Consider the following 27,413-nt stretch of genomic DNA (forward strand, 5'->3'; position numbering starts at 1 on the left):
TTCACTTAGAACTTAAATGTTTTATTTTATATTATCAAGGGAGGAAACCTAGCTTCAAGTACTTCCATTCACCCCAATGCAGGATATGTTTTCAAGGCCTACCAGTCACATTTACCATTACACCAGTCAGTGTAATTTAAACGGCAAGCCCTAGAGCAAAGAGATCAACATCACAGGAAACAGTCAAACAATTATGTGTGTTTGCAGCAGGAACACAAGATCAAATGGGGGGAAATATCAGTGCAACAACCAGAATATTAGACCATAATAGTCACATCTTCTCCAATGCCCCTTCCCTGAGCTATTAAATGTCAAGCTGATCTGATCTGTATTCAACTCCATTTTAATTAGCATACTTCCAAAATTCCCCTATGCCACCCTAACCTAACCTGATCTCCCCCACCCCTCCCTCAGATGTTATTCAAACTACAGCTCCCATTATCCCCGACCACTGGGCCATGCTGGCTGATGGAAGCTGGAGTCTAAAATATGGAAGGCAACAGGTTGAGGAAGGCTGGCTCCCACTGTCCTCTTTTCCCAACTGCAATTCCAGTCTTTTTCAACTGCTTTCTTGAGTTAAGGGTTTTCAGGGAGGGTAAGGGGTGGATCAGAAACTGTTGGGTCAAGAAAGGCAGGGGACTCCCTCCCCTACTCCCAAGTAAAATGTATGTGATGATGCAGGCTGAAGACCCGGAAATTGACTTTTATGGCAAAGGTGCTTCAGAGATGGGATCAGTTGTGTTACATTACAAGGTAGTCAAGACAAAGCACCCGGACCACCTTGGACCAGTTCCCAAGGAAAAAATAAAAACTTTATAGTCTTTTGTTTCGTAGCATATTCTTGTTCCTGACATTTCTCATTTCCCACGAGGAACTGGGCTTAGCTATTCCAGCAGACGAGATGCAGACAAAAAAAGGACCCCACAGATCTTGTTCCATCAGGGTAACAGCTATCAAATCAACAATGTGGCTGAGATCCTCCCTCTCCTTGTGGACCAGGGTCTTTGTTGTCCAGCCCCAGCAGGTTTGCTTCTGCAAATCTGGTTATCGCCAGGCCCGGTTGAGGAGCTTCACCTGAGCCAGTCTCTTGGTGATCATGGTGGCAAAGACCAGCCCAAAAAGGACACTGCTGATCAGGACGTAGTCGTAGTCATCCTTCAGGACGTCAAACTGCTTGGAGGGGTAGACTCGGGTCTGGTAGATGTCCAGGCCGTACGCCACGACCTGCGGATGAAATTAAGAAAATAGAAGTGACAAAAGGCCGAGGACAGCCGAGTCCTGCCTCAAGCAAATATTTGGATATAGTTGGTGCAGGGGGGTACTGAATCAGGCCAAGGAGTCCATTCCTGTCCTTGTACGGTGCCACTGGCAGGCCAGAGTTTCCCTGTCCCTGATCTAAGCCCCATGTGACCATCACCACCTTGTTGAAGAAAGTGCATCGTTCGAGTGAGGAGTTAAGAGGGCTCACCAGACATGTAGACTCAAGGCCTGACGGGGCCGTGTAAATGCCTCTCATTCGGGAGATGGTCTGGTTGTAGTTGATGAACCTCTCTGCATGGATCTGCACGTCTGGGGAATACGGGATCAAGTTTTCTTCCCTGGAAAAAGGCAAGCAAGAGCAGGACATCCAAGCAACAGGCTCAGTCACCTCTCCACAAGATTCATTTGGACTGCTCCATGGGGCTCCCCCCCCCCCAATATTGTGGTATTTTATATATTGTAACTTCGCCGTTATTTTCATTGAGTATAATTTATTGAAATTGTTGAGAGTGAATTTCTGTTCGATTATTATTTGCTGATATTTTGAGAGTTAATTTTATTGCATATTACTATATTCTAACGGATTACTGAATATTACTATATTTTAAGTCATATCTTCTATTGTGACCTACTGCATTTGTATTGGATCACATTGTTAAAAGATGCGAGATCTATGCTGTATATTTTGTTGTTTTTTCAGCTGCCTTGTGTACAGCAATATGGAAAGGCAGTATACTAAAAAAGAAAGAAGGAAAAAAATGAAAAAAATGAAAGAAATGAAAAATGAAGGAAACTCCCCAAAGCCCCCCTCCCTTCTCATGTTGCATTCTACTGATGATTTTAATATTTCTTTGTAAGCTGCTTAAAGGTTTCCCCACAATAAAGTGGTATCTTAATTTTGTTAAATAAATTAAATAAATAAAAGGTCCGTTTAGAACTTCAGGGTTGTGGAACCAATAATGATGATTGGAGGTTGAGGCCTTCTAAATATTTCTGGACTACAACTCCCATCATCCCAGACCACTGTAATTGCTGGAGGGCCACAGGTTCCCCAATCCCCAATCCTGATAATGGGGGAAAGACCTTTCTTTTCTGCAGGAATTCCTTGAGAGCGGAATCCAATCACAGTGGACCACACTGGACTATTGATGGCCAAGCTGTCTGGCTTGGGGCAAGGCAGCTTGCTCATATAAAAGTACTTCTGTACTGCCACAATGTAAAATAGCAGGGCAGTGTGCCACATTTAAGATACAGAAAAACATTAAGATGACTAGTTAAATAAAAAACAATTAAGAATTAAACACCATACAAAAGCCTGGCAGCATAAAAAGGACTTCAAGAGAAAGACCAAAAAGTGAATGTTGAGGGAAGGAAGAGTGCTTCACAGAACAGGACCTATCTGGTTTCTACCTGAGGCCAATCCTAGTTTCCTACAGTCCTTCTACTAGATGACTTGACTGTCTAAAACCTGCTGCACACACTCAAAGGCTTCTCTAAAGGCCTAGGAGTTACACCCACCCCAATTTCCTTACCTAGTTTGCTCTGTAGGGATTTCTGGCCGCCGCGGGTCCAACAGAGCCTTGGGGAGTGAAAGGATCGCCCCAGAAGGAAGTCCAACTGCAGAGTTACAAATGAAACAAACACCACGGCAAACGTTATTTCAACAATTGCCACAAAATTCACACTTCCTCCTGAGCAACAGAAGTGTTAGATTATACATTTTTTTAAGATTATACGGTAATCATGATCAGGAATGCATTGCAGCGCAGAACTCCATGTGTTGCCTTTCAGCTAGATTTACTATTTTCACGGGCAAATGATTTGGAGGTCTCCTGTATCTCCTTTTGGGGTGATCCAAGTTGTACTTTCTGTTGGTTTCTCTGTGTTGCCACTGTGCAGTGCTCTTGGAGTCACAAGACTCTGTTTTGCATTCCAGAGACATTCCAGGCTGTTGGAAGTCTCACGGAAGACAGGAGATGGATGTGATGTTACTGGTTTCCTGTTCCTTTGTTTTTCAGTTGCTCTCTGCTTTCACAGAGAGAGGATGTTTCTTTTCTGTCTGCGTAACTAGAAATAAAACTCTTAGCATGTAGGTCATATTTCTCGTCCTTCCCTGTGCTGGATACTCTGTGTAATGGGAACTTGCTTGGAGCCTTATCAAAGGCTCAGGTCGTTAATCATGTCGGAGGCGATTCCAGAGGAGTTGCTCCGTCGAACGCAAGTCCGACATTTTCCTTGAAAACCCATTGTACATAACAGAACTTGTGCACCATTCTCTGGAAATAGAAGCAACTTAAGTTCTCCATGTTCCTAAATGCTTAGCTTTGGAGCATAGAGAACAACTCATTGGTGTTCTTCCCACACGCCTCCTAGAGTGATCCTAGGAGCCAACTTCAGTGGCTGGCTTGCCTCATTCCACTCCAATCGGCATGAAAAGTAAGAAGACACTTTCTCGGTGGCTCAGAAGCCGATTTCATGCTGATTGGGTGGCTCTAGGACACTGGGGACAAGAGACCCTGCTGCAGAAATAGTAAAGGGTCTTCAAATTCCTCACCACCCCGGACCACTAGGCCTTTGGTAGAAGTTGATGGGAAAGCCTTTCACTGCATGTTCTGAAACTGAAAGGAAGGGGCTGCTCCCTCACCACTTCAAGGTGGCCACACTCTCAAATCCCAATTGATCAGAAAGCTCAAAACCCGGCCCACTCCTTAACTGAGCAAGTGGCGGCTGGTGATCCCCCGTTCTGTGATGGTGACCTCCATAGCACTGATGGCGGAGGGGAAAATGTAGGACTGCTGCAGGACCTGGGGCAGGAGAGGGCGGTCCAGGGAGCTGAAGGCCGTGGCATTGTACTGCTCCGTCCCCTCGTACAGCTCCAGCACTGTGAATTCATTGCGGCGGGCCTTGGCGTTCCAGTACTGGTACTGTGGTGGAAGAGGAGAAAGCTGGCTCAGAAGTAATAATAAAAATACTAATAACGATCAATCTAAACTACTTTTAATACAATGGTACTTTGGTTCTCAAATGCCTTGGTACTCAAACACCTTGGTTCTCAAATGCCGAAAACCCGGAAGTAAGTGTTCCAGTTTTCGAACGTTTTTTGGAAGCCGAACATCTGATGCAGCTGTCAGCTATTGTTTCCAGGGCACCTGCGCCAATCAGAAGCTGCGCCTTGGTTTTTGAACATTTCGGAAGTCAAACGGACTGCTGGAATGGATTAAGTTTGGCACTTTTGTTTTTGCTATTTATTTTGCATTTTTGGTTTTGAGGCTTTTTCGATTAATTTGTTTTTGTCACTGTGTGGAACCCAGTTCAGCTACTGACTGATTGACTGTATGACTGCAGAAATGGATAAAAGCCCCCCATCCAAACAATGACTATCATCAGTGCAGGTAAGAATTTATTTATTTTTAATCATCTACAATACGGTCTTATTTATTTTATAGTACAGTACATTGATTATTGGTTTCATTTTATGGATCAATGGTCTCATTAGATAGTAAAATTCATGTTAAATTGCTGTTTTAGGGGTATTTAGATAGTAAAATTCATGTTAAATTGCTGTTTGTTTTTAAAAGTCTGGAATGGATTAATCCATTTTGCATTACTTTCTATGGGAAAGTGTGCCTTGGATTTGGAATGATTAGGTTTTGAAACGGACTTCCAGAACGGATTAAGTTTGAGAACCAAGGTACCACTGTATGGTATTTTAACTGCTGCTGATCCTAACTAAAACCCCAAAATCACTAGGCAAGGCATTTCTCCTTCCACAACTCCTTCATGATGGTCTCACAAATTCCACCTGCGTGAAAGGGTAAGGCATGGAGACACTGCTTACCACCACCCAGTTCTCTGAGTGGACAATGTGGACCGGCCCCTTGGCCTTCTTCTGCACCGAGGAGTGGATGATCCGGCCAGTGACGCTGTCAATCAAGTGGATCCCGATGAATGTGCGCTCTGGGTGGGTGTCCGTGCTCTCCGTCACCACCGCCAGCAGGTTCGGGTTCAACGACTGCAACAAGACAAAGGCTGACACCTTGAAACAGGCCCAACTAGCCTGTGTGTTCCCTTCCCAGCATGAAACAATGCGACTCAGATGGGGAAGTTGTCAGAATCGGGGGACGAAAAGCCAGCTTGTTCGGCCTCAGCTGGAGCGTCTCCCTCTCAGCCTTGCCGCTGCAGAGATCCATCGACCTCTGCTCCTCCGACGTGCGTCTGTGACTCAAGATGAGCAGCCTTGAGCACACATTTCTCAGCAGTGTAAACCGCGCAACAGGTGAGGCTTGAGGCGTGGACACATACTAAACTACGCATTTATTATACATAAATCAGGACAAAGAAAAACATGTATTCTCTCCTTGCCGTCTTCTCAGAGAGAAACTGAAAACAAAAGCAATACAGAGCGGAGGTTCCGCTCACGGACTCCAGCAATCGGTGCTGGAATGTAAACAGATATGTAACATGCAACAATCCACATATCTGCAGCTCAGGAGGAATGTAATCTCAACAGAAGTGCCATGGCTCTGTGTTCAAGCACCCGCTTTGCATGCAGGTCTCAGGTTCAATTCTCCAGGTACAGCTTGGAAAATCTTCTGTCTGAAACCTTGGAGAACTGCTGCCAGTCAGTGTTACCAATACTAAGCTGGTCAGTCTGATTTGGTATAAGAGAGTTCCCTATGTTTCAATTTCAATCAGCTCCCTTTTTAAAGAACCACAAGGACAAGGCTCTTGTTTATTTTAAGGGGAATTACAATGGCTCAATATTAAAGCTGCTGCCAACCAGACAGGATTGAGCCAGGTGGACCCAGGGATCTGTCTAGATATAAGAAAATTCCCTATGCTTCTATTTACCGTATTTTTCGCTCTGTAAGATGCACCAGACCACAAGACGCACCTAATTTTTGGAGGAGGAAAACAAGAAAAAAATATTCTGAATCTCAGAAGCCAGAACAGCAAGAGGGATCGCTACACAGTGAAAGCAGCAATCCCTCTTGCTGTTCTGGCTTCTGGGATAGCTGCACAGCCTGCATTCACTCCATAAGACGCACACACATTTCCCCTTACTTTTTAGGAGGGAAAAAGTGAGTCTTATAGAGCAAAAAATACGATAAATCAGCTCTTTATTAAGAATCATGAGGACTAAGCTCTTAAGTTTATTTTACGAGGAAGTGCCAGGGTTCAGCATTAGAGCATTTGCTTTGCATACAGAAGGCCCTAGGTTCATTCCGTGGCAGCATCTCGAAGTAGAGTTGGGACAGAATCCTGCCTGAAACCCTGGAGAGCTGCTGCCAATCAGTATAGGCTATATTGAGGTAGACAGAACCAGGCTCACCATAAGGCACCTTTCTATTCTTCCTATGAGAACTGCAAAGGCATGTGATGCTGTCTGACCCACTGGACGTTCACACACCCTCTCCTACCTTGTAAAGGACACTGCGATCTCCCATCACCCGGCCCTGGGAATGGACGTGTTCATTGGCCCTCTTCCCCTTGATGGTTACGATCCGCTGCACGTCAGGGGGGATGTTGATCTCCCAGCTCTCCTCCGTTGTCAGGTCCTGTAACACATGGCCAAGAACCCCAGGATATAAAAAATGTCAAGCCAATTCCTAGAAAGTCCCGTCCCCCCGATATAAGGCCCCCAGTCCGAGATGTACTGAAAGCACGATTCTTTGCTTGCATGCAACTTCCCTGCACAAGAAGCTTAATGCATACAGAGCCCCATCCCGCTGCAGCAGGTGTGTGGGATCTTTGGCCCTCTGGAAATTGATTAACTACAACTACCATCAATGTCCATGCTTACTGGGGCTGGTTCAAACTTCCACTTCCAGGGTAAGTGTAGGGATATCGCGGAGTGAGGAGTGAGGTCCGGAGGGAGCACACTCTCCACCAGCAGGCTGCCACAGTCTGCCTGCACGTGTGACCCTGGGGTGCAGGAAAAACTGCACCCCAGGGTCACGCATGCAGGCAGACTGTGGCTGCCTGCTGGTGGAGAGTGTGCTCCCTCCGGACCTCACTCCCCACTCCGCGATATCCCTACAGTAAGCCCGAGAGCGCCCACTGATGACATCACTTCTGAGTTGGCAAACCTTGACGGACACGCCAGCGGTATGGGGGGCACTAAACCACTCAGCTACAGGCCCACAACAACACACAGAGTATTTAACGCCATCTTAACAAGGGGAAAGGGACGCAAGTGGTGCTGTGGTCTAAACCACAGAGCCTAGGGCTTGCCGATCGGAAGGTCACGGTTTGAATCCCTGCAACAGGGTGAGCTCCCGTTGCTCGGTCCCTGCTCCTGCCCACCTAGCGGTTTGAAAGCACGTCAAAGCGCAAGTAGATAAATAGGTACCGCTCTGGCGGGAAGGTAAACGGCGTTTCCGCGTGCTGCTCTGGTTCGCCAGAAGCGGCTTAGTCATGCTGGCCACATGACCCGGAAGCTGTATGCCGGCTCCCTCGGCCAATAAAGCGAAATGAGTTGGCCACAACTGGACCTAATGGTCAGGGGTCCCTTTACCTTCACAAGGGGGAAATGAGAGCTAAGTACCTTTTGCAGCCTCCGTCCCATCAACTTGCCCTGTTCAGTGTCTGCCAAGTAAAAAGAGACGGTCGGAGCAATTTCCTCAAGCTGCCGGAGGACGTTCCTTGTCGCTGGGAACACTGTCACCTGGAAGGAAGGAAGGAAGGAAGGAAGGAAGGAAGGAAGGAAGGAAGGAAGGACAGGTCAAAGAAGTGTGAGGGTTTTTCAAGAGGCTTTCCGCATAACCGAAGGATGAGGCAGAGCGCACCTTGAACTCATCGTCGATCAGAAGCAGAACTTTGGCGTAATCTTGGTCCATGATGGGGAGCAGCAGGGACTGGAGGATGGGGCGGCTCAGCACCGGAGGGGCCACCTGGCTCCACCTGCCAAAGATGGGGTTGAAGACGTAGAGGGAGCTCTTGCCGGTCTCCTGGGAGAGGAAGAGGCACGGGGGCAGGAAGCTCATAAGAACGCAAGAAGAGCCTGCTGGACCAGGTCAATGGCCCATCTAGTCCAGCAACCTGTTCTCACAGTGGCCTCAAAGCAAGAAGCAGGATCTGAGCATAAGACCCCTCTCCCCTCCTGTGGCTTTCCAGCAACCAATATTCAGAAGCATGGTTGCCTCCTGGCTGCAGAGCATAGCCATTCTGGCTAGTAGCCACTGACAGCCCTCTCCTTCTTCTTGAATTTCTCTAATCCTCTTTTAAAGCCATCTAGGTTGCTGGCCATCACTGCCTCCTGTGGGAACAAGTTCCATAGTTTAACTCTGTGCTACGTGAAGAAAGACTTTCATTTCTCTCTCCCGAATCTTCCCACAATCAGCATCATTGGATGCCCTCAAGTTCCAGTGATATGAGGGATAAAAATGTCTCTATCCACTGTCTCCGTGCCACGCAAAATTGTTATAAACTTCTACCATGTTGCCTCTTCTTTGCCTTTTCTCTAAAGTAAGAAATCCCAAACACTGCAACCTTTCTTCATAAGGGAGCCGTTCCATCCCCTTCAACATTTTGGGTTGCCCTTTTCTGAACCTTTTCCAACTGTGCGATATCCTTTTTGCGGTGAGGCAACCAGAACTGTACACGGTATTCCAAATGCAGTTGCACTACAGCTTTGTATACTGGTATTATGATACTGGCAATTCTATTTTCAATTTAGTTTTCAAACTCAGGCCTTGCTAGCTACCCACAGACGAACTTTCCCCCTACAATATCTCCCAAGTCCAAACTGGCCATCACAGACATGGGTCCTGACCTTTTCCTTGACAAGGAGGGTGCACTGTGGAGGGTGGGGGAAGTGGGCAGTCGTCCTCTGGACCATCAGCTTGAAGGACGAGCCCGGCTGCACGTCCTGGAGGTACTGCTTCCACAGGATGGTCCCGGAGCTGCTTTCGATTCCAAAGAGCTGGACAGAGAACACAAAGACCACACAATGGTCAAGCCACAAGGGTTCATATGGCAAAGAGGCTTGATGGCACAACAGCAAGCGGGCACAACAGCATTTGGTGATCCACATGGAAAATGATTCCTGCATTGTAAGGGGTTGGACTAGATTGGGGTCAGCAAACTTTTTCAGCAAGGGGCTGGTCCACTGTCCCTCAGACCTTGTGGGGGCCCGGACTATATTTTTTTGAGGGGGAATGAACAAATTCCTACACCCCACAAATAACCCAGAAATGCATCTTTAATAAAAGGGCACATTCTACTTATGTAACAACATGCTGATTCCCGGACTGTCCATGGGCCGGATTTAGAAGGTGATTGGGCCGGATCTGGCCCCCAGGCCTTAGTTTGCATACCCATGGACTAGATGAATCTTTGGGTCCCTTCCAACTCTACAATCCTATGATTTAAATATTGTGCGTGATGGAAGAGGGTGGCTGCCTTTGAGCTGATCCAGTGAGACTCTTCCTAATGTTCTCATTAGCCACAAGAGTCAGGAGTGCAACCTCCATGTTCAGTGGCAGTCTACCACCTCTTAACGTGAGGCCATTGCCTTCATGCCTTGCTTGTGAGTTTCCCACCATGGCATCTGGTTGACGATAGTGGGACACATAGGAATATGGGAAGCTGCCTTATACCAAAGTCAGACCCTTGAGTCCACCTAGGTCAGTTCTGTTGACACTGGCTGGCAGCGGTTCTCCAAAGTTTCCAGAGGCAGGGGACATTCCCAGTCCTACAAAACAGGCGCTCTGCCACTAAACTACAGATAAGACTTGACCCTTGATCTAGCAGAGCTCTCTTATATAACTTAAGTTCCTGGCTCACAAGCACACTCCTCACTTTTCCAGAAGCTGTGACCACCACAATCATCTTCTGCAGGTTAAACTCATCCCGGGCCAAGTTGTCAATGTTGACTTCGTTCTTGATCTGGCTGCGGGGCTTGCGGGCGTCGTAAAACATCTTCCAAAGGTGAGCGGTCCAGGCCTGGAGGAGGATGAGCTGAGAGGACAGGCGCTTCAGGAACATGCCCAGCAGACCATCTGGAAAGGGAGAGAGAGAACGTGTCACACCCAAAAATTAAGCAGAGGTTAATATAGAGGGAAGAGCCTGTAGCATGACCAGACGAGCCACTGCACCAATTCAGCATTGCTCTTGCTTTCTCATATGCTTAACTTGGCTGACATTTCTGAGCCTCTCTAATAAAGAAAGCTTGAAGCTGTGTGAAATCCCTCATCCTCTTCCAGGCTTGGGAGAAGGACAGGCGATCTTGGACAGGGGACAAAGTTCCTCACTGCTGGCGAGCAGGAGAGCATGTTTGTGGAGCCGTGTGGTCCAGACAGCAAGCACAACTCAACAGGACCAAGGAAGCTCATGGAAGACAGATAGAGCCCCATAGATTGACACAGATCTCTCTCTCTCTCTCTCTCTCTCTCTCTCTCTCACACACACACACACACACACACACACACCCCTTTCCAAAGCAAGATTGTCAAGAAAAGCAAGTGAAAAAGACAACTGGAGAATTACCTTGAATTGCTGGTTCCATGACAGCAAAAAAGACAAAGCAGAAAATATTTGAAATGTACTCACTGGAGTAAGAACAAAAGCCACAGTATCAGAGCTGTAACAACTAAGTTGTGGAACCTTCCCTGCAGAGATGATTTTGGCCCCTTCATTACACAGCTTTTGGAGAATGCTGAAGATGCGCCTCTTTACACCACCCCCACCCCAGCTTTTGACACATGAGATGAATATTTTAGGACCCACCTTGTTTTTGTAATTTTATCTTTTTAAAAGTTGTTCTTAATGTTGTGTTTTAACTGTTGTTACCTTTAGGGTCAAGGGTGAATAATAAATTGCAATCCACCTGTGCAACACTACCAAGCAGCCTTGTTGACCAGGAGGGTCTTGTGAGTTTCGACAGGACTGGGAAAGGGAAAGAAACACCACCTGTGGCTTTACCTGCTTTCTTCCCAAATTCACCCTCCAGCTCTGCCTGCGCGCCTGTCAGGGGAAGATCCACCATCTGCAAGCTGACCACTTCAGCCAAAGACTCTTCTCTGCTCCACAAAACTTTCCCTGCGGAGAAAAAACAAGAGATGCATAGGTAAAGGTAAAGGGACCCCTAACCATTAGGTCCAGTCATGGCCGACTCTGGGGTTGCGGCGCTCATCTCGCTTTATTGGCCAAGGGAGCCGGCGTACAGCTTCCGGGTCATGTGGCCAGCATGACTAAGCCTCTTCTGGCGAACCAAAGCAGCACACAGAAACGGCATTTACCTTCCCGCCGGAGCAGTACCTAATTATCTACTTGCACTTTGATGTGCTTTCGAACTGCTAGGTTGGCAGGAGCAGGGACCGAGCAACGGGAGCTCACCCCGTCACGGGGATTCGAACCGCCAACTTTCTGATTGGCAAGTCCTAGGCTCTGTGGTTTAACCCACAGCGCCACCTGCGTGCATAGGCGGTCGTAAAAGGAAATATGGAGGGGGGCTGTATCCTGTGTTAGCGGAATCCAGTGTATCCAGTGTTAGCGGAAATGAATGAATCTTACTTAGCTCCATTGGTTAGAACAGGTCTACTCTGAGGCAGATGCAACTCTTAGACTGCAATCCTAGAAACACTTGCTTGGAAAGACAGCCAGGGCTTCTAATTCTCCTTCTTAGGCCATTGGCAAAGCCAGCTCTCTGTCGTCCAGTTACCAGAAAGGTAAAGCTTGGAGTGTGGGGTAGTGGTTAGAATGTCAGACTAGCAAACTAAGAGACAGGGCCATGAAGCTCACCCCTGCCTCTCAGACTAACTTACCTCACAGGGATTAAATGAGAGAGGGAACTGCATATGCCCCCTTGAGCTCTGTGGGGAATAAATTCAATAAATGAACTGTGCAACACAGCAGAAAGGTCACCTGGTTGCTGAAGGAAGGAGAGCATGTGATCCGCCGTCTGCACCAGGGCTCGGTAGCCCACGGAGTCATCTTTCTTCAGAAACACCTGAATGTAAAGCTGAAAGAAAAAGGGGGAAGGGGTAGGCAGGTGGATGGAGCATCAGGGTATCATGGTGCTGATCTTTAAAGCCTTAAATGGCCTCGGTCCTGTATACCCGAAGGAGCGTCTCCACCCCCATCGTTCAGCCCAGACACTGAGATCCAGCACCGAGGGCCTTCTGGCGGTTCCCTCATTGCAAGAAATGAGGTTACAGGGAAGCAGACAGAGGGCCTTCTCGGTAGTGGTGCCCGCCCTGTGGAACGCCCTCCCTTCAGATGTGAAGGAAATAGGCAGCTATCTTCTCTTTAAAAGACATCTGAAGGCAGCCCTGTTTAGGGAAGTTTTTAATATTTAATGCTGTATTGCTTTTAACACTTGATTGGAAGCTGCCCAGAGTGGCTGGGGAAACTCAGCCAGATGGGCAGGGTATAAATAATTTATTATTATTATTATTATTATTATTATTATTATTATTATTATCATCATCATCAGCTTGCAGGATTAGCAAGATGTCCAACTAATCAAGGAAGCAACTTAGAGCTTTCTGAGAAGACTGCTAAGATTCTTGGTGTTGGTGTGGGTAGTTACATGATTGAGGCCTGTTGTTCATATTAACTTTATTTTGGAGGGGAAACTTGGATTGAATCCAACCAAGTTTTACTTAAGTTTAGGGAAGCTTTTAATGTTTGATGCATTACTGTATTTTAATATTTTGTTGGAAGCCGCCCAGAGTGGCTGGGGAAGCCCAGCCAGATGGGCGGGACATAAATAACAAATAAATAAATAAGTGCAGACCTGTCAAAATTAATGGGCTCAAGTAGGTCATAATTTCACCGAGTCTACTTTGAGGAGAATTGAGAACTTAGGTCCATCAATTTCAATGGGTCTGCTCTGAGCTGCCCCCCCAATACAATTTGTGATTAATATATATAGTCTCGCCCATTGTGTTGCCTGTGGACAGCACAGAAAATTCAGACACCCACCAAGGCCCCTCTGCTCCCGCTCTCTCCCCAAGACCACTCCCCATACCTGTTCTGGCCTCGTAGAAGTTTTCTCCAAGGTGAAGCTGATAATGGTATCCAGCAGCCTCTGCCCAGTTTCAGCCAAGTACAGGTTAATTACGTAGGACTGGTTGTGGCAGGATAAGGATTCCTTAAGTGTCATTCAGAAGAAATTAAAAGAAAGGGGGGGTAGGATTTAATATTAAGGCCACCGTCATGCACGCAGTGTCACCACGAGCAACAGAGTAGCTACCTGACCCAAGGAGTGAAGATTGCGGTGGGGTGGGGTGCACAAAATACATTTAAACCCTAGCACTTTAAACCACACACTTCAAATGCAAGGTAAACCTGGTTCAGACATAATGGAAAACCATGGTTTCCTGTCCCAAGAACGAGCCTGCATGAATCAAAGGGTCATGCTCTCACCCTACTTGCTCCTCCTTTGCATGCAAGGAAAGATTGAAAACATCTGCTTTTATAATTATTAATAGCTCCCCACTGTGCACAAACTCAGGAAACTGTGGTTTGTTCTAACTCAGTTGAGTTTTTTTAAAAAACAAAGGTATTGAAGCATGGCTTGATCCCAATTTGTTCTAACTCGCCACAGTTGGAACTAACCACAGGTCCTTGCATTCGTGTACAACGGCCTCGGTCCTGTATACCTGAAGGAGCGTCTCCACCCCCATCACTCAGCCCGGACACTGAGGTCCAGCGCCGAGGGTTTCTGGCGGTTCCCTCACTGTGAGAAATGAGGCTACAGGGAACCAGGCAGAGGGCCTTCTCGGTAGTGGCGCCTGCCCTGTGGAACATCCTCCCAACAGATGTCAAGGCAATAAGCAACTATCTTACTTTCTAAAGACATCTTAAGGCAGCCCTGTTTAGGGAGGTTTTTAATGTTTAATGCTGTATTGTGTTTTTAATATTCAGTTGGGAGCCTCCCAGAGTGGCTGGGTAAACCCAGCCAGATAGGCGGGGTATAAATAATAAATTATTCTTACTACTACTACTACTACTACTACGGCGAACTGCCCTTGGCTCTAAAACCAAAGTAAAGGTAAAGGGACCCCTGACCATTAGGTCCAGTCGTGGCCGACTCTGGGGTTGCGGCGCTCATCTCGCTTTACTGGCTGAGGGAGCCGGCATACAGCTTCCAGGTCATGTGGCCAGCATGACTAAGTCACTTCTGGCGAACCAGAGCAGCGCACGGAAACAACATTTGCTTTCCCGCTGGAGCGGTACCTATTTATCTACATGCACTTTGACATGCTTTTGAACTGCTAGGTTGGCAGGAGCAGTGACCAAGCATTGGGAGCTCACCCCGTCGTGGGGATTCGAACCACCGACCTTCTGATCAGCAGGTCCTAGGCTCTGTGGTTTAACCCACAGCACCACCCGCATCCCTAAAACCTCTTCTTTCAGAAGGGAAAGGAGAGGGGAAAGTGTGCAGACCCAAGGCTTGTGCTACCTCATGGTCATAAGGCCATAACATAAGGCCAAGGTTTCCTGTTACACCTGAAATCATAGTTTTTGCTTACTACAGATGTGAACCTAGACCATTATGCTGAGCTTCCAAACTTAGGACAGGAAGTGCCGCCTGCTTCCAGTTTCCATCAGCTTCAGAAGTTCACTCCTGTCTCCATGGTCATTAAGGCAAAAGGACAGTTCTCACCGTAGCTTGTCAATGGATGGTGAACACAGGCGTACCAACAAACCACAGTCAGGACAAATCATGCTGTGCTATGCTGATTTGGTGGCCTCTCTCAAACCATAGATTGTGAGCTGACATGAGGTCAGAGGTGAGTGGTGAGTTCATGGCAGGCAAGATTTGACCTGGGGACTTTGCGAGCCATAGCTCAGCCTCTCAGCCACTGCACAACCTTAGCTCTGGCGCCTGGGTGTTCACATCCTTCCAAGTGTCAGACGCATTATCATCTGCCATGTTGCAGTTGGTAAGGGGGATGATAATGCAGGCCTACTTTACATGGTTGTTGTGTGGATCACAAGATAATCCACATGCAGCACTCTGAGCATTTGAAACCGCTATAAATAGCATCCATTTAAGCTACTACTTAATTTGTTGTTATTTAAAAAACAAAGCAATAATGCCCTCTTTGCACTCACCAGTATTTTGGCTCACAAGAAGACCTAATTTCAGAGTGTGGGCAATTGCCTTCTGCAATTTTATTCTTTAACACAAAATAAGTCTACCACAAGGTTTCCAAAGTCACACAGTGGGAGAATCTCAGGTAACAAGAATGAACAAACCAAGATATAAAACAAGACTAGCTGCCTCCTTTCACACAAACCAGCAAACCAACTACGAAGCTGTCAGCTATAGTTCAGCCCTCCCCAACTTGGTGCCCTCCAGATGTTTCAGACTACAGTACCCATCAGCCCAAGTAAGCATGCTTGTGCTGCCCAGGGCTGTGGTCCAGCTGCCTTTCCTGTTTCCTGCAATCTGAGAAATTATGGTTAACAGCTTCTGTAACAAGCCAGGACACTAAACCATGGTTTGCAGTTGACTTCATATCCTGGCTCATCCCAGAGCTATTAACTATAGTTACTGATTCAGAGAAAATGGGTAAGTTAAATTAAAGACATCCCCATTGGTTTGCTGGCTCACACCGAGAGAGAAGGGAAGTTGCCAAAATGTTTGTATCTCAGCTTATTAAAAGTAGAGAGACGATTGCCTGAATGCAGACAAGTAATCACACTGCAGCAACAAAAGCCAGCATGATCCTGAGGAAGTCGAGGGCATTTCAGGGACAAGCCAAGCTTCTGATTTCACCCAACATGTCACCCTCAAACTTACCACTTCGGCCTTGCAGGTGAGGACCGCGGCTACCGTTTTCTCGTTGGTGGTTGCGAAGGTCACGAGGACAGCCTGAGAAACGCAGCAGTGAGAGAATGAATAAGGAAAACACTCCTGGAAGAAACACTGTGCTTGGTGGGGTGAGAGGTGCACTTAGATAAAAGTTCCCTTGGGTGACCCTGGCCTAGGAGCTTAGGCAATAAACCTGAGCTTGAACATCAGACTACAGGAGGACTGGCCGCCTACTGAAAAATCCCTGCACTGAGTCACATCACCAGCTCACCCTGCTCAGATCTTCCTCTTACAGAGACAGAGTTCCCAAGGTTTCGAGCAGAGAGGGATTTCGATAACATAAGGAAGCTGCCTTATACTGAATCAGACCCACTGGTCCATCTAGTTCAGTATTGTCTGCACTAGCTGGCAGTGGTCCTCCAGGGTTTTAGAAAGCGGGACATTCCCAGACCTACTTGGAGATGTCAGAGATAGAGCCTGGGACCTTCTGCATGCAAAGCAGATGGGCTGTAGTTACCGTATTTTTCACCCTATAGGACGCACTTTTTCCCCTCCAAAAATGAAGGGGAAATGTATGTGCGTCCTATGGGGCGAATGCAGGCTTTCGCTGAAGCCTGGAGAGCGAGAGGGGTTGGTGCACACCGACCCCTCTCGCTCTCCAGGCTTCAAGAAGCTATCCGCAAGCCTTGGGAGCCCGCGGGAGTTCCTGCCGGGCTCCCACGGCTTTTGGAGAACTGCCTGCATCCCGAAGCCTGGGGTGGCTGAGCTTAGCGCGCCCCAGGCTTCGGGCTTTGTGCAGCTCTGCACAAGCCGTGGGAGCCCGGCACGACTTCGCGCCGGGCTCCCACGGCTTGCGGAGAGCTGCCTGCATCCCTGTGGATAGCAGCCTGTTCTGGGGGCTGGGGTCAGGGAAGCTCGGGCTTCCCCCGCCCCAGCCCCATGCCTGGGGGAGAAATAAAAATTTTTTTCTTTATTCCCCCCCCCCCAAACTAGGTGCGCCCTATGGGGCGAAAAATATGGTATGTGGGAGAACTTCTCAAACCGACTGCCCCTGATCTTTTTAAAACAGGTGTCCTGGAGCCTTCTGCAGCAGAGATGCGGAAACCTGTCACGTTCCAGGCATTGCTGGGCTCCATCATCATCCCTGGCCACTGGCCATGCTGTCTGGGCCTGATGGGAGTTGTAGTCCAACATCCTCTAGGTCGCCACAGGTTCCCTACCCACTAACTAGACCATCACTTACGTTTACAGGTGGGTTACTGCCATCACAGCTCTGCCTTCTTTTAATGTAGGGATGTGAAGCTTGTGGTCTTCCAGAATTTACTGGACTACAACTCCCAGCATCCCACCTGCCAGCATGGCCAATCATTGGAGCTGATGGGAGTTGGAGTCCAACAATCTCTGGAGGATGACAGGTTCCTCATTCCTGATCTATGGAGAGATCACGCACACTGCGCTACAGCCCTTTCTCAATGTACATCTGCGGAGAGCTGGTAACATTCCTCAAAGGGACTGGCTTTTAACAGGTAAAACATCAAGGTGTTGGCACTGCAGCAACAGCTTCTCCTCTTCATTTTTCCTTTTTAAAAATAATAATAATAGGGCACCATTTCCTTTTACCTGCGGAAAATCCCGGAGGAGGCTCAGTACGCCGTTCCGATGCTGGAGCAGCGCAAAGTGGCTTGGAGACAGCTGCAGGAAGAACTGGGTGCGGGAAGCGCTGGCGGAATTGGGCTGAGAGGAAAGCAAACGGGGGCGGAAGCCGCTGGCAAACTCCAGACCAAGGGACTGTGGAGGGGGGAAGAGGTGGAGGCAAGTCAAGCAAACGTGAGATGTAAGAGGAGGTATACGGCCTCAGTCCTGTATACCTGAAGGAGTGTCTCCACCCCCATCGTTCAGCCCGGACACTGAGGTCCAGAGCTGAGGGCCTTCTGGCAGTTCCCTCACTGCGATAAGCCAAGTTACAGGGAACCAGGCAGAGGGCCTTTTCGGTAGTGGCGCCCGCCCTGTGGAACGCCGTCCCATCAGATGTCAAGGAAATAAGCAGCTATCCTATCTTTAAAAGACATCTGAAGGCAGCCCTGTTCAGGGAAGTTTTTAATATTTAACATCGTACTGTTTTTAACACTTGATCGGGAGCCGCCCAGAGCGGCTGGGGAAACTCAGCCAGATGGGCGGGGTATAAATAACAAATTATTATTATTATTATATAGAAGAGCCCTGTAGCATCCAGCGGCCAACCAAAGGATGCCTCTGGGAATCGGAAGCAGGACCAGAGAGCAACAACAACTTTCCCCGTTTGCCTCCGGCAGTGGAGAGAGAATATAGCCACTGATGGCCCTATTCCCCATGGATTTGTGTAATCCAAATTGGTATCCATTGCTACGCAAGAACACTGGATCAGACCACTGGCCCATCTGGCCCAGCATCCTGTTCTCACAGTTACCCACCAGTTGCCTCAATGGGAAACCAGCAACTGGGATATGGGCACAACCGCACTCTGCCATGTGCAATTCCCAGCACCTGGGATTCAGAGGCAAATGGCCTCCAACAGGGGAATTTGCCTAATCCTAGCTGACAGCTATCACTACATCCTATAACGTAAAAGCATGGGCCCTGAAGCTAGATCTGGTCAAATACTCATCTAAGCCAGCATCTGGTTCTTGCAGTGGTCAACCAGAAGTCTTAAAAGGATGCCTGAATGGAAAGGCAGAACTTTCTCTGCTTGTGATTTCCAACAACTGGTTGGTACTCAAAGGCCTCGGACTACAGGGGTAGAGCACAGCTGTCATGGTTTGCAGCCATTGATAGCCATTCTCCTCCTCCATGGAGGCTATCCATGTTATTGACCTTCCCACAGGGGTTCGCTGACACAGATGGTGCAGCGTCAAAAAGAAGGGAAAATCAGCTGCGTTACAAAAGCCACTGGAAGAGCACAGCTGAATCTAGCCCAATAAGTCATCACAACGCAGAGCTCTGATCTCACCAAACTCTGTGCACAGAATCTGAGCACAGCAGCAATCTCCCGACTTGGGGATTCCCAGTAAATGCGCTTTCTGGAAAAAACTGGGGACATTTTTGTCCTGACAGGTTTTCCCAGATAACTAAATGGGTCTTTATCAAGAGTAGCCACTTGTTAGGTTTTTAGTCTTGTTTTGAATGCATCTTTAAACAAAAACCAAAACAAAATCTGTTTTTAACTACAGTGGAACCTTGGCTCCTGAACAGAATGTGTTCCGGGAGTCCATTCAACTCCCAAAATGGTTTGGGAACCAAGGCGCGGCTTCTGATTGGCTGCAGGAGCTTCCTGCAGCCAATCGGAAGCAGCGCTGGATGTTCGGCTTCCAAAGAATGTTCAAAAACTGAAACAATCACTTCCGGTTTTCAATCATTCAGGATACGGAATGTTCAGCTCCCAAGGCGTTCACGAGCCGAGGTTCCACTGTATCATGTATGTCAATTGCCTTGAGAGTAATGTTTAGAAGGCAATTAATAAATCAAAGGTATTATGATTATTAACTGGCATTCAGAGGAGGCACACTACCTCCAACAGGGGAAGGAGATCATAGCTGCCATAGCTAGTAACCCTTCAGATACTCCAAGTTGAAAGCCAAACCCATCCAAAGTTACCAGCCTGCTTCCTAGACCCCCTCACCTGCAGTGGAATCTGCTTCACCTCTTCCCCCAAATCCAGGGACAAGGCATAGAGTGAGTGAGTGGCTGAGTCGGCGCACAAGAGGACTCCCTCTCCGACCACACCACAAGCTCCATTCAGAGTCCTTGCCCAGGGGGCTGCCACCCTGACCTGCAGAAGGAAAAAAGTGTTGAGAAACTGGATTCGCATCCAACAGCAGCTCCCTTCACCACCACACACAGCAGAGACATTTTCATTAAGAGTCTAAATATTGATATAATATGCTGCCCAATTTATCAAGGGCACCTGTTGCTGTTTTTCCTTTTTAGTCAATCAAAAGGTTTTGTGACGATTCAGCGGTGCCAACATGGTGCCCTTGAGATGATGCTGGACCACAGCTCCCATAATCCCTGACAACTGGTCAAACTGTCTGGGGCTGAGTCCAGCAGGCAGATAGATGGCCGCAGGTTCCTTGTCCTTGAACTCTTGCTTTCGCTGCCCCACAGCTAGCTCCCTCCATCCCTTGCCTTTACTGTCCCCAGCTACCTCTGCCTTCTTTTAATATAGGGATGGAGAGCCTGTGGTTCCTCTGGATATTGTTGGGACTACAACCCCTGTTATCCCTGACCACTAACTGTGCTGGCTGGGTTGATGGAAGCTGGGAGTCCAATCACCTCTGGAGTGCACAGTTACAGTTTACTAACCCATTTGATTAAACACTGCAGTGCTAAAGGTAAAGGTAAAAGGACCCCTGACCATTAGGTCCAGTCGTGACTGACTCTGGGGTTGCGGCACTCATCTCGCTTTATTGGCCGAGGGAGCCATCATACAGCTTCCGGGTCATGTGGCCAGCATGACTAAGCTGCTTCTGGCGAACCAGAGCAGCACACGGAAACGCCGTTTACCTTCCCGCTGGAGCGGTACCTATTTATCTACTTGCACTTTGACGTGCTTTCGAACTGCTAGGTTGGCAGGAGCAGGGACCGAGCAACGGGAGCTCATCCCGTCGTGGAGATTCGAACCGCCGACCTTCTGATCGGCAAGTCCAAGGCTCTGTGGTTTAACCCACAGCGCCACTCGCGTCCCTGCTAAAGGTAAACGTAAAGTCGTGACCGACTCTGGGGTTGCGGCTCTCATCTCGCTTTATTGGATGGAAGCTGGGAGTCCAATCACCTCTGGAGTGCACAGTTACAGTTTACTAACCCAATTGATTAAACACTGCAGTGCTACTCAGGAATAATTCTCACAGGGGTCAGTCAAGTTCACCCTCAAGTAAGCACACACAGAATCACAGCCTTAAATCTGCAAATTTCCCAAATGCCATCCTCCCTCCTGGAGAAAAAAGTAAGCAAAAACCCAGCTTTTCGCGAGGAAACAGAAATCCCATTCTGAGCCCAGACCTTATCCTACCTGTCTTGTGATCTCTCCATCCTCAACGCTGAAGGTTACAATGCTGAAGTGGCTTTGAGGACTGACTCCAACTGCGTGCACCGACCCTGTCCCGTGGGAATACACCAGCTGATACTGGACAACCTCACTAGCAAGGAATATCAGAAGTTGATTAAGTCAGCTGGCTGTCACCACAAGTCTTTGGGGGACGGGGGAAGGTAGAGCTTGGAAGCTCCAGGCTTGCTCCAGGATCTACGTGGTCACCTTCCAGCCTACCAGCAAAGCAGCCCCGAGGAAGCATAACAAGAGCAGCTGCCTCTTGTTTACCCCCAGAACCTAGTAATCAGTGGTAGGCTGCCCCTGAACATGAAGGTGCAACCTTCAGTAATAAATGTCTTCAGATTTACATGGAATGACAACTCATATCCAATGATCAGGCTGCTGGAGATGTTACTTCCACAGGCAAAACAGCACCATATGCACATCACCAGACTGGGGGGCACCCAAAGGTTTGTAGAAGTACCAAAAAAAAGAGGAGGGACTTAAGTTGAGGAGAAGGGAGCCCCAAGATCAGACCAATGAGGACTGTGAGCATGGAAAGTTGACCGATTAGCTGATCAGAAGGCGGATAAAACAGAAAACCGTGAGAGGAGGGTGGAGGAGGTAGAAGAGAATGGAGCAGCTGGAATATATAAGAAAGGGTCTTACAGCAAGTCAAAACCACTGGTCTGGCTAGCTAGCATTGCCTACACTGACCAGCAGCAGCTCTCCAGTGTTTCAGGTGGAGGACATTCCCAGGCCTACCAGGAGATGAATCTGGGACCTTCCGCATGCAAAGCAGGTGCTCTGTCAACAGCTACGGCCCTTCCCGTGTGTTTTCGTATCCCACTTGTTCTTGTTTAACTGATCCATCCCAATGTGCATAAGAAGAACCTAAAGGCCCTTGATTCTGCTTATTCAGAATTTAGATTCCTCAACACCCCATTTGCAGACCCCGTTTGCCTCCTATGAAGACAATGACCTAATGATTTTCTGCCTGTGTGGGAGCGTATTTATTTGGGGGGGGGGGTATGGCAGAGCACTTAGCTACTTGGGTCTATTATTTCCCAACCCTTCCAGGAGATGGATTGAACCTAGGACATTCTGCATGCAGAGCAGGTGTTCTACCACTGAGCTACAGCCCCTCCCTGAACCAGAGACGAGCACGGCCCACGATCACCTCCTACCTTTCTGGCAAATGCTCTAACCACTTCTGATGGCCGTTGGAGAGGTAGTGAAGAGACAGCACGTTCTTCTTCAAGATGGCTACGTGTTTCACCATGTCCTGAAGTCCCACCAAACTAGCCATCTGAAAACTTGAACAGTCAGACACACAAATGGTTTATTACAGCCACAGACCAAGAGAACTCACCGCAGAATTACAAACACAACTAGCTAAAACAATTATGACTAGAGGATGAGATTCATTTTGTTTCACAAAACTGATACGATGCCTGACCGCAGAAACAAACCTCAAAGCAGTTTATGAAAAGAACAAAAGAATGGAATTATAAGGGAAGGGCGGGGAAGCCAATTAAAAACAGCTATTGAAAACATTCCAAAATAATTAAAACCAACAATAAGTTAAAAGCCAGATTAAAACAGGCACCAGCGTTCTATATGCCTGGATAGGCCAGCCTAAACAAGTGTGCTTTTAGCAGGCCCCAAAAAGAGAAGAGTGAAGGTGTTTGCCTAATGTTAATCAGCAAGGAGTTCCGCAGTGTGGGTGCTGCCACACTAAAAGAGCAATTTCTAAAAAATGTGGAACAAGTATTATGTGGCTTCTGCAAAAGTGCCAGTTCCATAGATTGGAGCCAGTATGGTGTAGTGGTTAAGAGCGGTAGTCTCGTAATCTGGGGAACCGGGTTCGCGTCTCCGCTCCTCCACATGCAGCTGCTGGGTGACCTTGGGCCAGTCACACTTCTCTGAAGTCTCTCAGCCCCACTCACCTCACAGAGTGTTTGTTGTGGGGGAGGAAGGGAAAGGAGAATGTTAGCCGCTTTGAGACTCCTGAAGGGGAGTGAAAGGTGGGATATCAAATCCAAAACTCACTCTCTCTCTCTCTCTCTCTGGAGCGGTCAAGTGGGCTTGTATGGGGTAAGGTAAGGTGATCTCACAAGCAAACTGGTCCCAAGTCACTCGGGGCTTTATTTATTAAAAGTAACAACTTGAGCTTGGTCCGGTAGCAAATCGGCAACCAGTGCAGGTCTCTACAAATGTACTTCTTTTTTTCAAGGAACAGACAAAATACTACACCTTATTTATGCTGAAGTCAGAAAGCTTTCTGCAACCCTTTCAATAAAATGGGAAGAAGCATCCCTCAAGCAAAAGAACATAACGTCTACAGAAGATTTTCCAGGGAAAGAGTTCTTAATCGTGGGAGAATCAACCTCTGTATACACTCACAATGCAGAGGAAGAACATGATCAACGGGACCCTACATATGGTGTTTAAAAATCTGCCATTACCCCCCAAAAGGTTGTAAACGAGTTCCCCAACATTCCACCCACCCACCCAAAATTCTCACCTGCCAGCATCCATTGATATCTCCCAGTTCAAGCCCCCGATGTTGGTCTCCCAGGAGCGCAGGAGGCGACCACCGTTGGAGACAGTGATGGCATCTATACGATGGGGTGGTGAAAACAGCCGGTATATTATAAGTACCCACAAACAGAGCTCAGAAGAAGCGTATCCCTCCTTCATAATAAAGAGGTGGTGAATCTACACCTGACTTTCCTCATTTTGTTTTGGAACAAGCAAGGCCTGCAGCCACTCCGTCTCATCCATTTGTGTTCAACTCTATAGAACGGGACGAAGAACACAGGACTCTCCCCAGGACATACCCTCTCCTGGACCAGCTCAGCACCCTCCTTGAGGGTTTTTATATGACTGCAATTATGTCCTTGGACTCATATAATGGTTCTTGCATGCCCAGACAAAGGATAAAGAGAGGCATATGCGTGTGTGTGTAGAAACCAGACTGTGCTAAGGTAAAATTCACACTTGTTGCTCTGCCCACTTTTGACTCAGTAGGGAATGCAGGCCTCAAGTGAAAAAACAAGGCTCCCTGCCCCTATTGTAAAACAGCCAAGGACTTGCTGGGCTCATAGTTTTGTCTCTCAACTCTCAGTCTTCCCGCCTTTACCCCAGTATGGCTCCCCTTTATCACATACACAGCCCAACAAGACAATGACAATAATCCACCAACAGCATACAAATCAATATGGCTAACCTGATCCAAAACACCCACAGCCAATCACAAACAAACAACCACACCCTAGGCCAACCCCAACCTCTCTCACCACCAAAGGAACACAAGTGAACAGCACAAGCAACGCTGACACCAAACCCTACATACATTAAGCATAATAGAAACATCACCACCCTACCCCACCCCCACCCATCTTCCCTCCCTCCACCCCCCTTTTTTATTCTCCCCGTAATGTCTCAACAAATGAAACGGATTTGTAAAAATGTTACATGGAAAAAATAGGAGAGACATTACACTTACTTCTGTAAAACAATAAAATCTTTAATAATAATAAAAAAGAAAGAACTCTCAGTCTTCCTTTCTGTAAACTGAGAACACTCAAAGAACCAGAATTTGAGGGGAGGTGAGATCGTTAAGAAATATTATGGCCAGTACTACAGACATAATAACTCAGCTAAAATACAAATGCTTCACTTACCTTGTCCATGGATCAGCATTGCATCTATTGCTCCTTCAGGAGTTCCTTTGTCCACGTGGCGCCACACTTAAAAAGAAACAGGAGTCCGATGAACAGAGGAAGCTACATTTCAAGGGTTGGGGCATTTTGTCTAATAGCACCCATTCCTCCCAGAATTGCAGGGTTTGATGGGACCCAAGGGCCATGTAGTCCAACCCTATGAAATGCAAGAATCGCAGCTCAAGAATCCCTGACAGATGGCCATCCAACCTCTGCTTAAAAACCTCCAAGGAAGGAGAGTCCACAACCTCCCAAGGGAACCCGTTCCCCTGTCAAACCACTCTTACAGGCAGAAAGTTATTCCTGATGTTTAGTCAGAATCCCCTTTCTTGTAACTTGAAGCCATTGGTTTGAGTCCTACCCTCCAGAGCAGGAGAAAACAAGCATGTTCCCTCTTCCATCCGACAGCCCTTTAGATACTTGAAGATGGCTATCGTATCCCCTCTCTGTTTCCTCTTTCCCAGACTAAACATTCCCAGCTCCTTCAACCGTTCCTCATAAGGCTTGGTTTCCAGACCCTTGATCAACTTAGTCGCTCTCCTCTGCACACGATCACACTTGTCAATATCCTTTCTAAATTGTGGTGCTCAGAACTAGACACTGTGTTCAGATGTGGTCTGGCCAAGGCAGAATAGAGTGGTACTGTTACCATTAGCCTAATGCACTCAGAGCAAATACCGTATTTTTTTGCCCTATAGGACGCACTTTTTCCCCTCCAAAAATGAAGGGGAAATGTGTGTGCATCCTATGGGGCGAATGTAGGCTTTCGCTGAAGCTTGGAGAGCGAGAGGGGTCGGTGCGCACCAACCCCTCTCGCTCTCCTGGCTTCAGGAAGCTATCCGCAAGCCTGGGGAGCCTGCGGGAGTTCCCACTGGGCTCCCCAGGCTTGCGGATAGCAGCCTGCATCCCGAAGCCTGGGGCACACTGAGCAGCGCGCCCCAGGCTTCGGGCAGATATCCGCAAGCCTGGGGAGCCCGGCGGGAGTTCCCACCGGGCTCCCAAGGCTTGCGGATAGCAGCCTGTTCTGGGGGCTGGGGTCGGGGGAAGCTCAGGCTTCGCCCGCCCCAGCCCCGCGTATGGGGGGGAAATAATTTTTTTTTATTCCCCCCCCCCCAAAAAAGACTAGGTGCACCCTATGGGCCGGTGCGCCCTATAGGGCGAAAAATACGGGTACTCTACATGCGAAGTTGCCTTAGTCTGAGTTGCACATCCACTCAAGCCCCTGCTCCTCATGCAGAGGTTATCACCAATGTGTCTATCAGAGCAATAGGTATAAACAGGCCCTGTCCTGTCCACTCCCTAAGAGATACTCACAGATGTCTCCTGTCCTGGAGTTCAGAGCAGCCATCACATTCTTCTCGGTGGCCACAATGAGCTTCCTGGAGCCCTGCGAAGCTTCCAAGGAGGCAAACTTAAGCTTTCCCACATATTGCTGTCTCCTATTAGAAACACAAAGGGGTGTATTTTTGTTCTAAAAATAATGAAGAGCACACAGCAGAAAGTAGTGAAATAATGTGGTCAAAACTTCATGCAACTTTCAAAATAATCCAGATTTGCTATGTAAACCACTCTGAGTCTCTGTTAGGGAAAAAGGTGGGATACATACATACATACATGCATAAATAAATATTAACATTAGGCAACATCAAAGAACGGAGGGTCTGCAATCAATCAATCAATCAATCAATTATGGGGGTTTGAACTAGGAGTGACTGATCAGGGGTTCTCTTTCCCTCCACCAGCTTATATTAGAAACCTCCCTCCCTCATATCAGCACTTCCTGTGGCGGGGAGTTCCGCAGGTGAGGTCAGTTCGGCCTGTCACCCACCAGTCAAACTTGCCCACTTGGTCCTCGTAAACGGCGTCCGCTGGGTGAGGCGAGAGCAGGAGAAACAGCTGGAGTGACAGCAAAGGCCACAGAAACCAGGACGCCGCCATGACAGGCCGGGGAGACTTGGGGGGAGGGGGGGTCAAGAGAGGGAAGGAGGCCCTCGCTATCCCATCGGGCACCGCCGCACCATAGAGCTTCCGGGACCATAGAGAGCAGCTCCTAGGCCTTCTGCCTCCATAGAGATATGTAATGAGAAGAGTTAGAGTGACCCCCCAGTGATCTGGAGGCAGCAGTTTCGAAGCCCCTTGAGACTTTCCCCCCTCCCTTCGCACGCAGAGGGCGGAGAATGTGATAAATATATAAACATTGTAATTATTATTCTTTTAACCACACCTGTATCTGCCACCCAGAAGCAAAAGCGAACTACAAAGGATGTGGGAATAGTTCCTGCTCAATAAGAAATCAAGATAGCATTTTTTTTTTTTTACAAAAGAATGTACTTAAATGGTTTATTGAATATTTACAGGTAAATTATAAACAGATAAAAACATTGGCAGGGTTGTTGTAATAATCTGCAGTTTTGTAAGAGTATATATTTAAAGAAGATGAATAAATAAGTAAATTGGGTTAATTTGGATAGGCAGAAGATATTAAAAACAAATTTAAAGAACCGCAGAAAGAGGGGGAAGGAAGTTTTGAAATGTCAAAATGATGGTAAAATTAGTTAAATGTATAAAATAAGTGAAATGTATGAACTGGAAA

The 27,413-nt window shown here is 47.7% G+C and overlaps 1 protein-coding gene across 1 annotated transcript; it reads right to left on the minus strand.

The window, feature by feature from the left end:
* Positions 1-26,801, minus strand: EMC1 (ER membrane protein complex subunit 1). The gene is made up of 22 exons (XM_081017932.1): positions 26,649-26,801; positions 26,135-26,259; positions 24,782-24,847; positions 23,620-23,713; positions 22,280-22,408; positions 21,075-21,201; positions 19,686-19,835; positions 17,651-17,818; positions 16,019-16,090; positions 13,235-13,357; positions 12,127-12,223; positions 11,185-11,301; positions 10,063-10,262; positions 9,035-9,184; positions 8,049-8,210; positions 7,808-7,927; positions 6,681-6,818; positions 5,099-5,272; positions 3,974-4,184; positions 2,793-2,877; positions 1,469-1,598; positions 1-1,224 (listed from the first exon to the last, which is right to left on the minus strand). Exons 1-22 carry the CDS (start codon positions 26,756-26,758, stop codon positions 1,045-1,047), a joined length of 2,928 nt encoding a protein of 975 aa, XP_080874058.1. The 5' UTR covers positions 26,759-26,801; the 3' UTR covers positions 1-1,044.
* Between the last annotated feature and the right edge of the window lie 612 nt (positions 26,802-27,413).

This window comes from Podarcis pityusensis, assembly GCF_964106645.2.
Source record: "Podarcis pityusensis genome assembly, chromosome: 8".
Taxonomy (NCBI): domain Eukaryota; kingdom Metazoa; phylum Chordata; class Lepidosauria; order Squamata; family Lacertidae; genus Podarcis; species Podarcis pityusensis.

Coding starts and splice junctions, on each gene's coding strand:
- EMC1 (XM_081017932.1), bottom strand. CDS start 26,758: ATGGCGGCGTCCTGGTTTCTGTGGCCTTTGCTGTCACTCCAGCTGTTT. Junction 23,714..24,781: donor AATGCTGATCCATGGACAAG/GTAAGTGAAGCA, acceptor CCCATCGTATAG/ATGCCATCACTGTCTCCAAC. Junction 5,273..6,680: donor ATCGCAGTGTCCTTTACAAG/GTAGGAGAGGGT, acceptor GTCTTGTTGCAG/TCGTTGAACCCGAACCTGCT.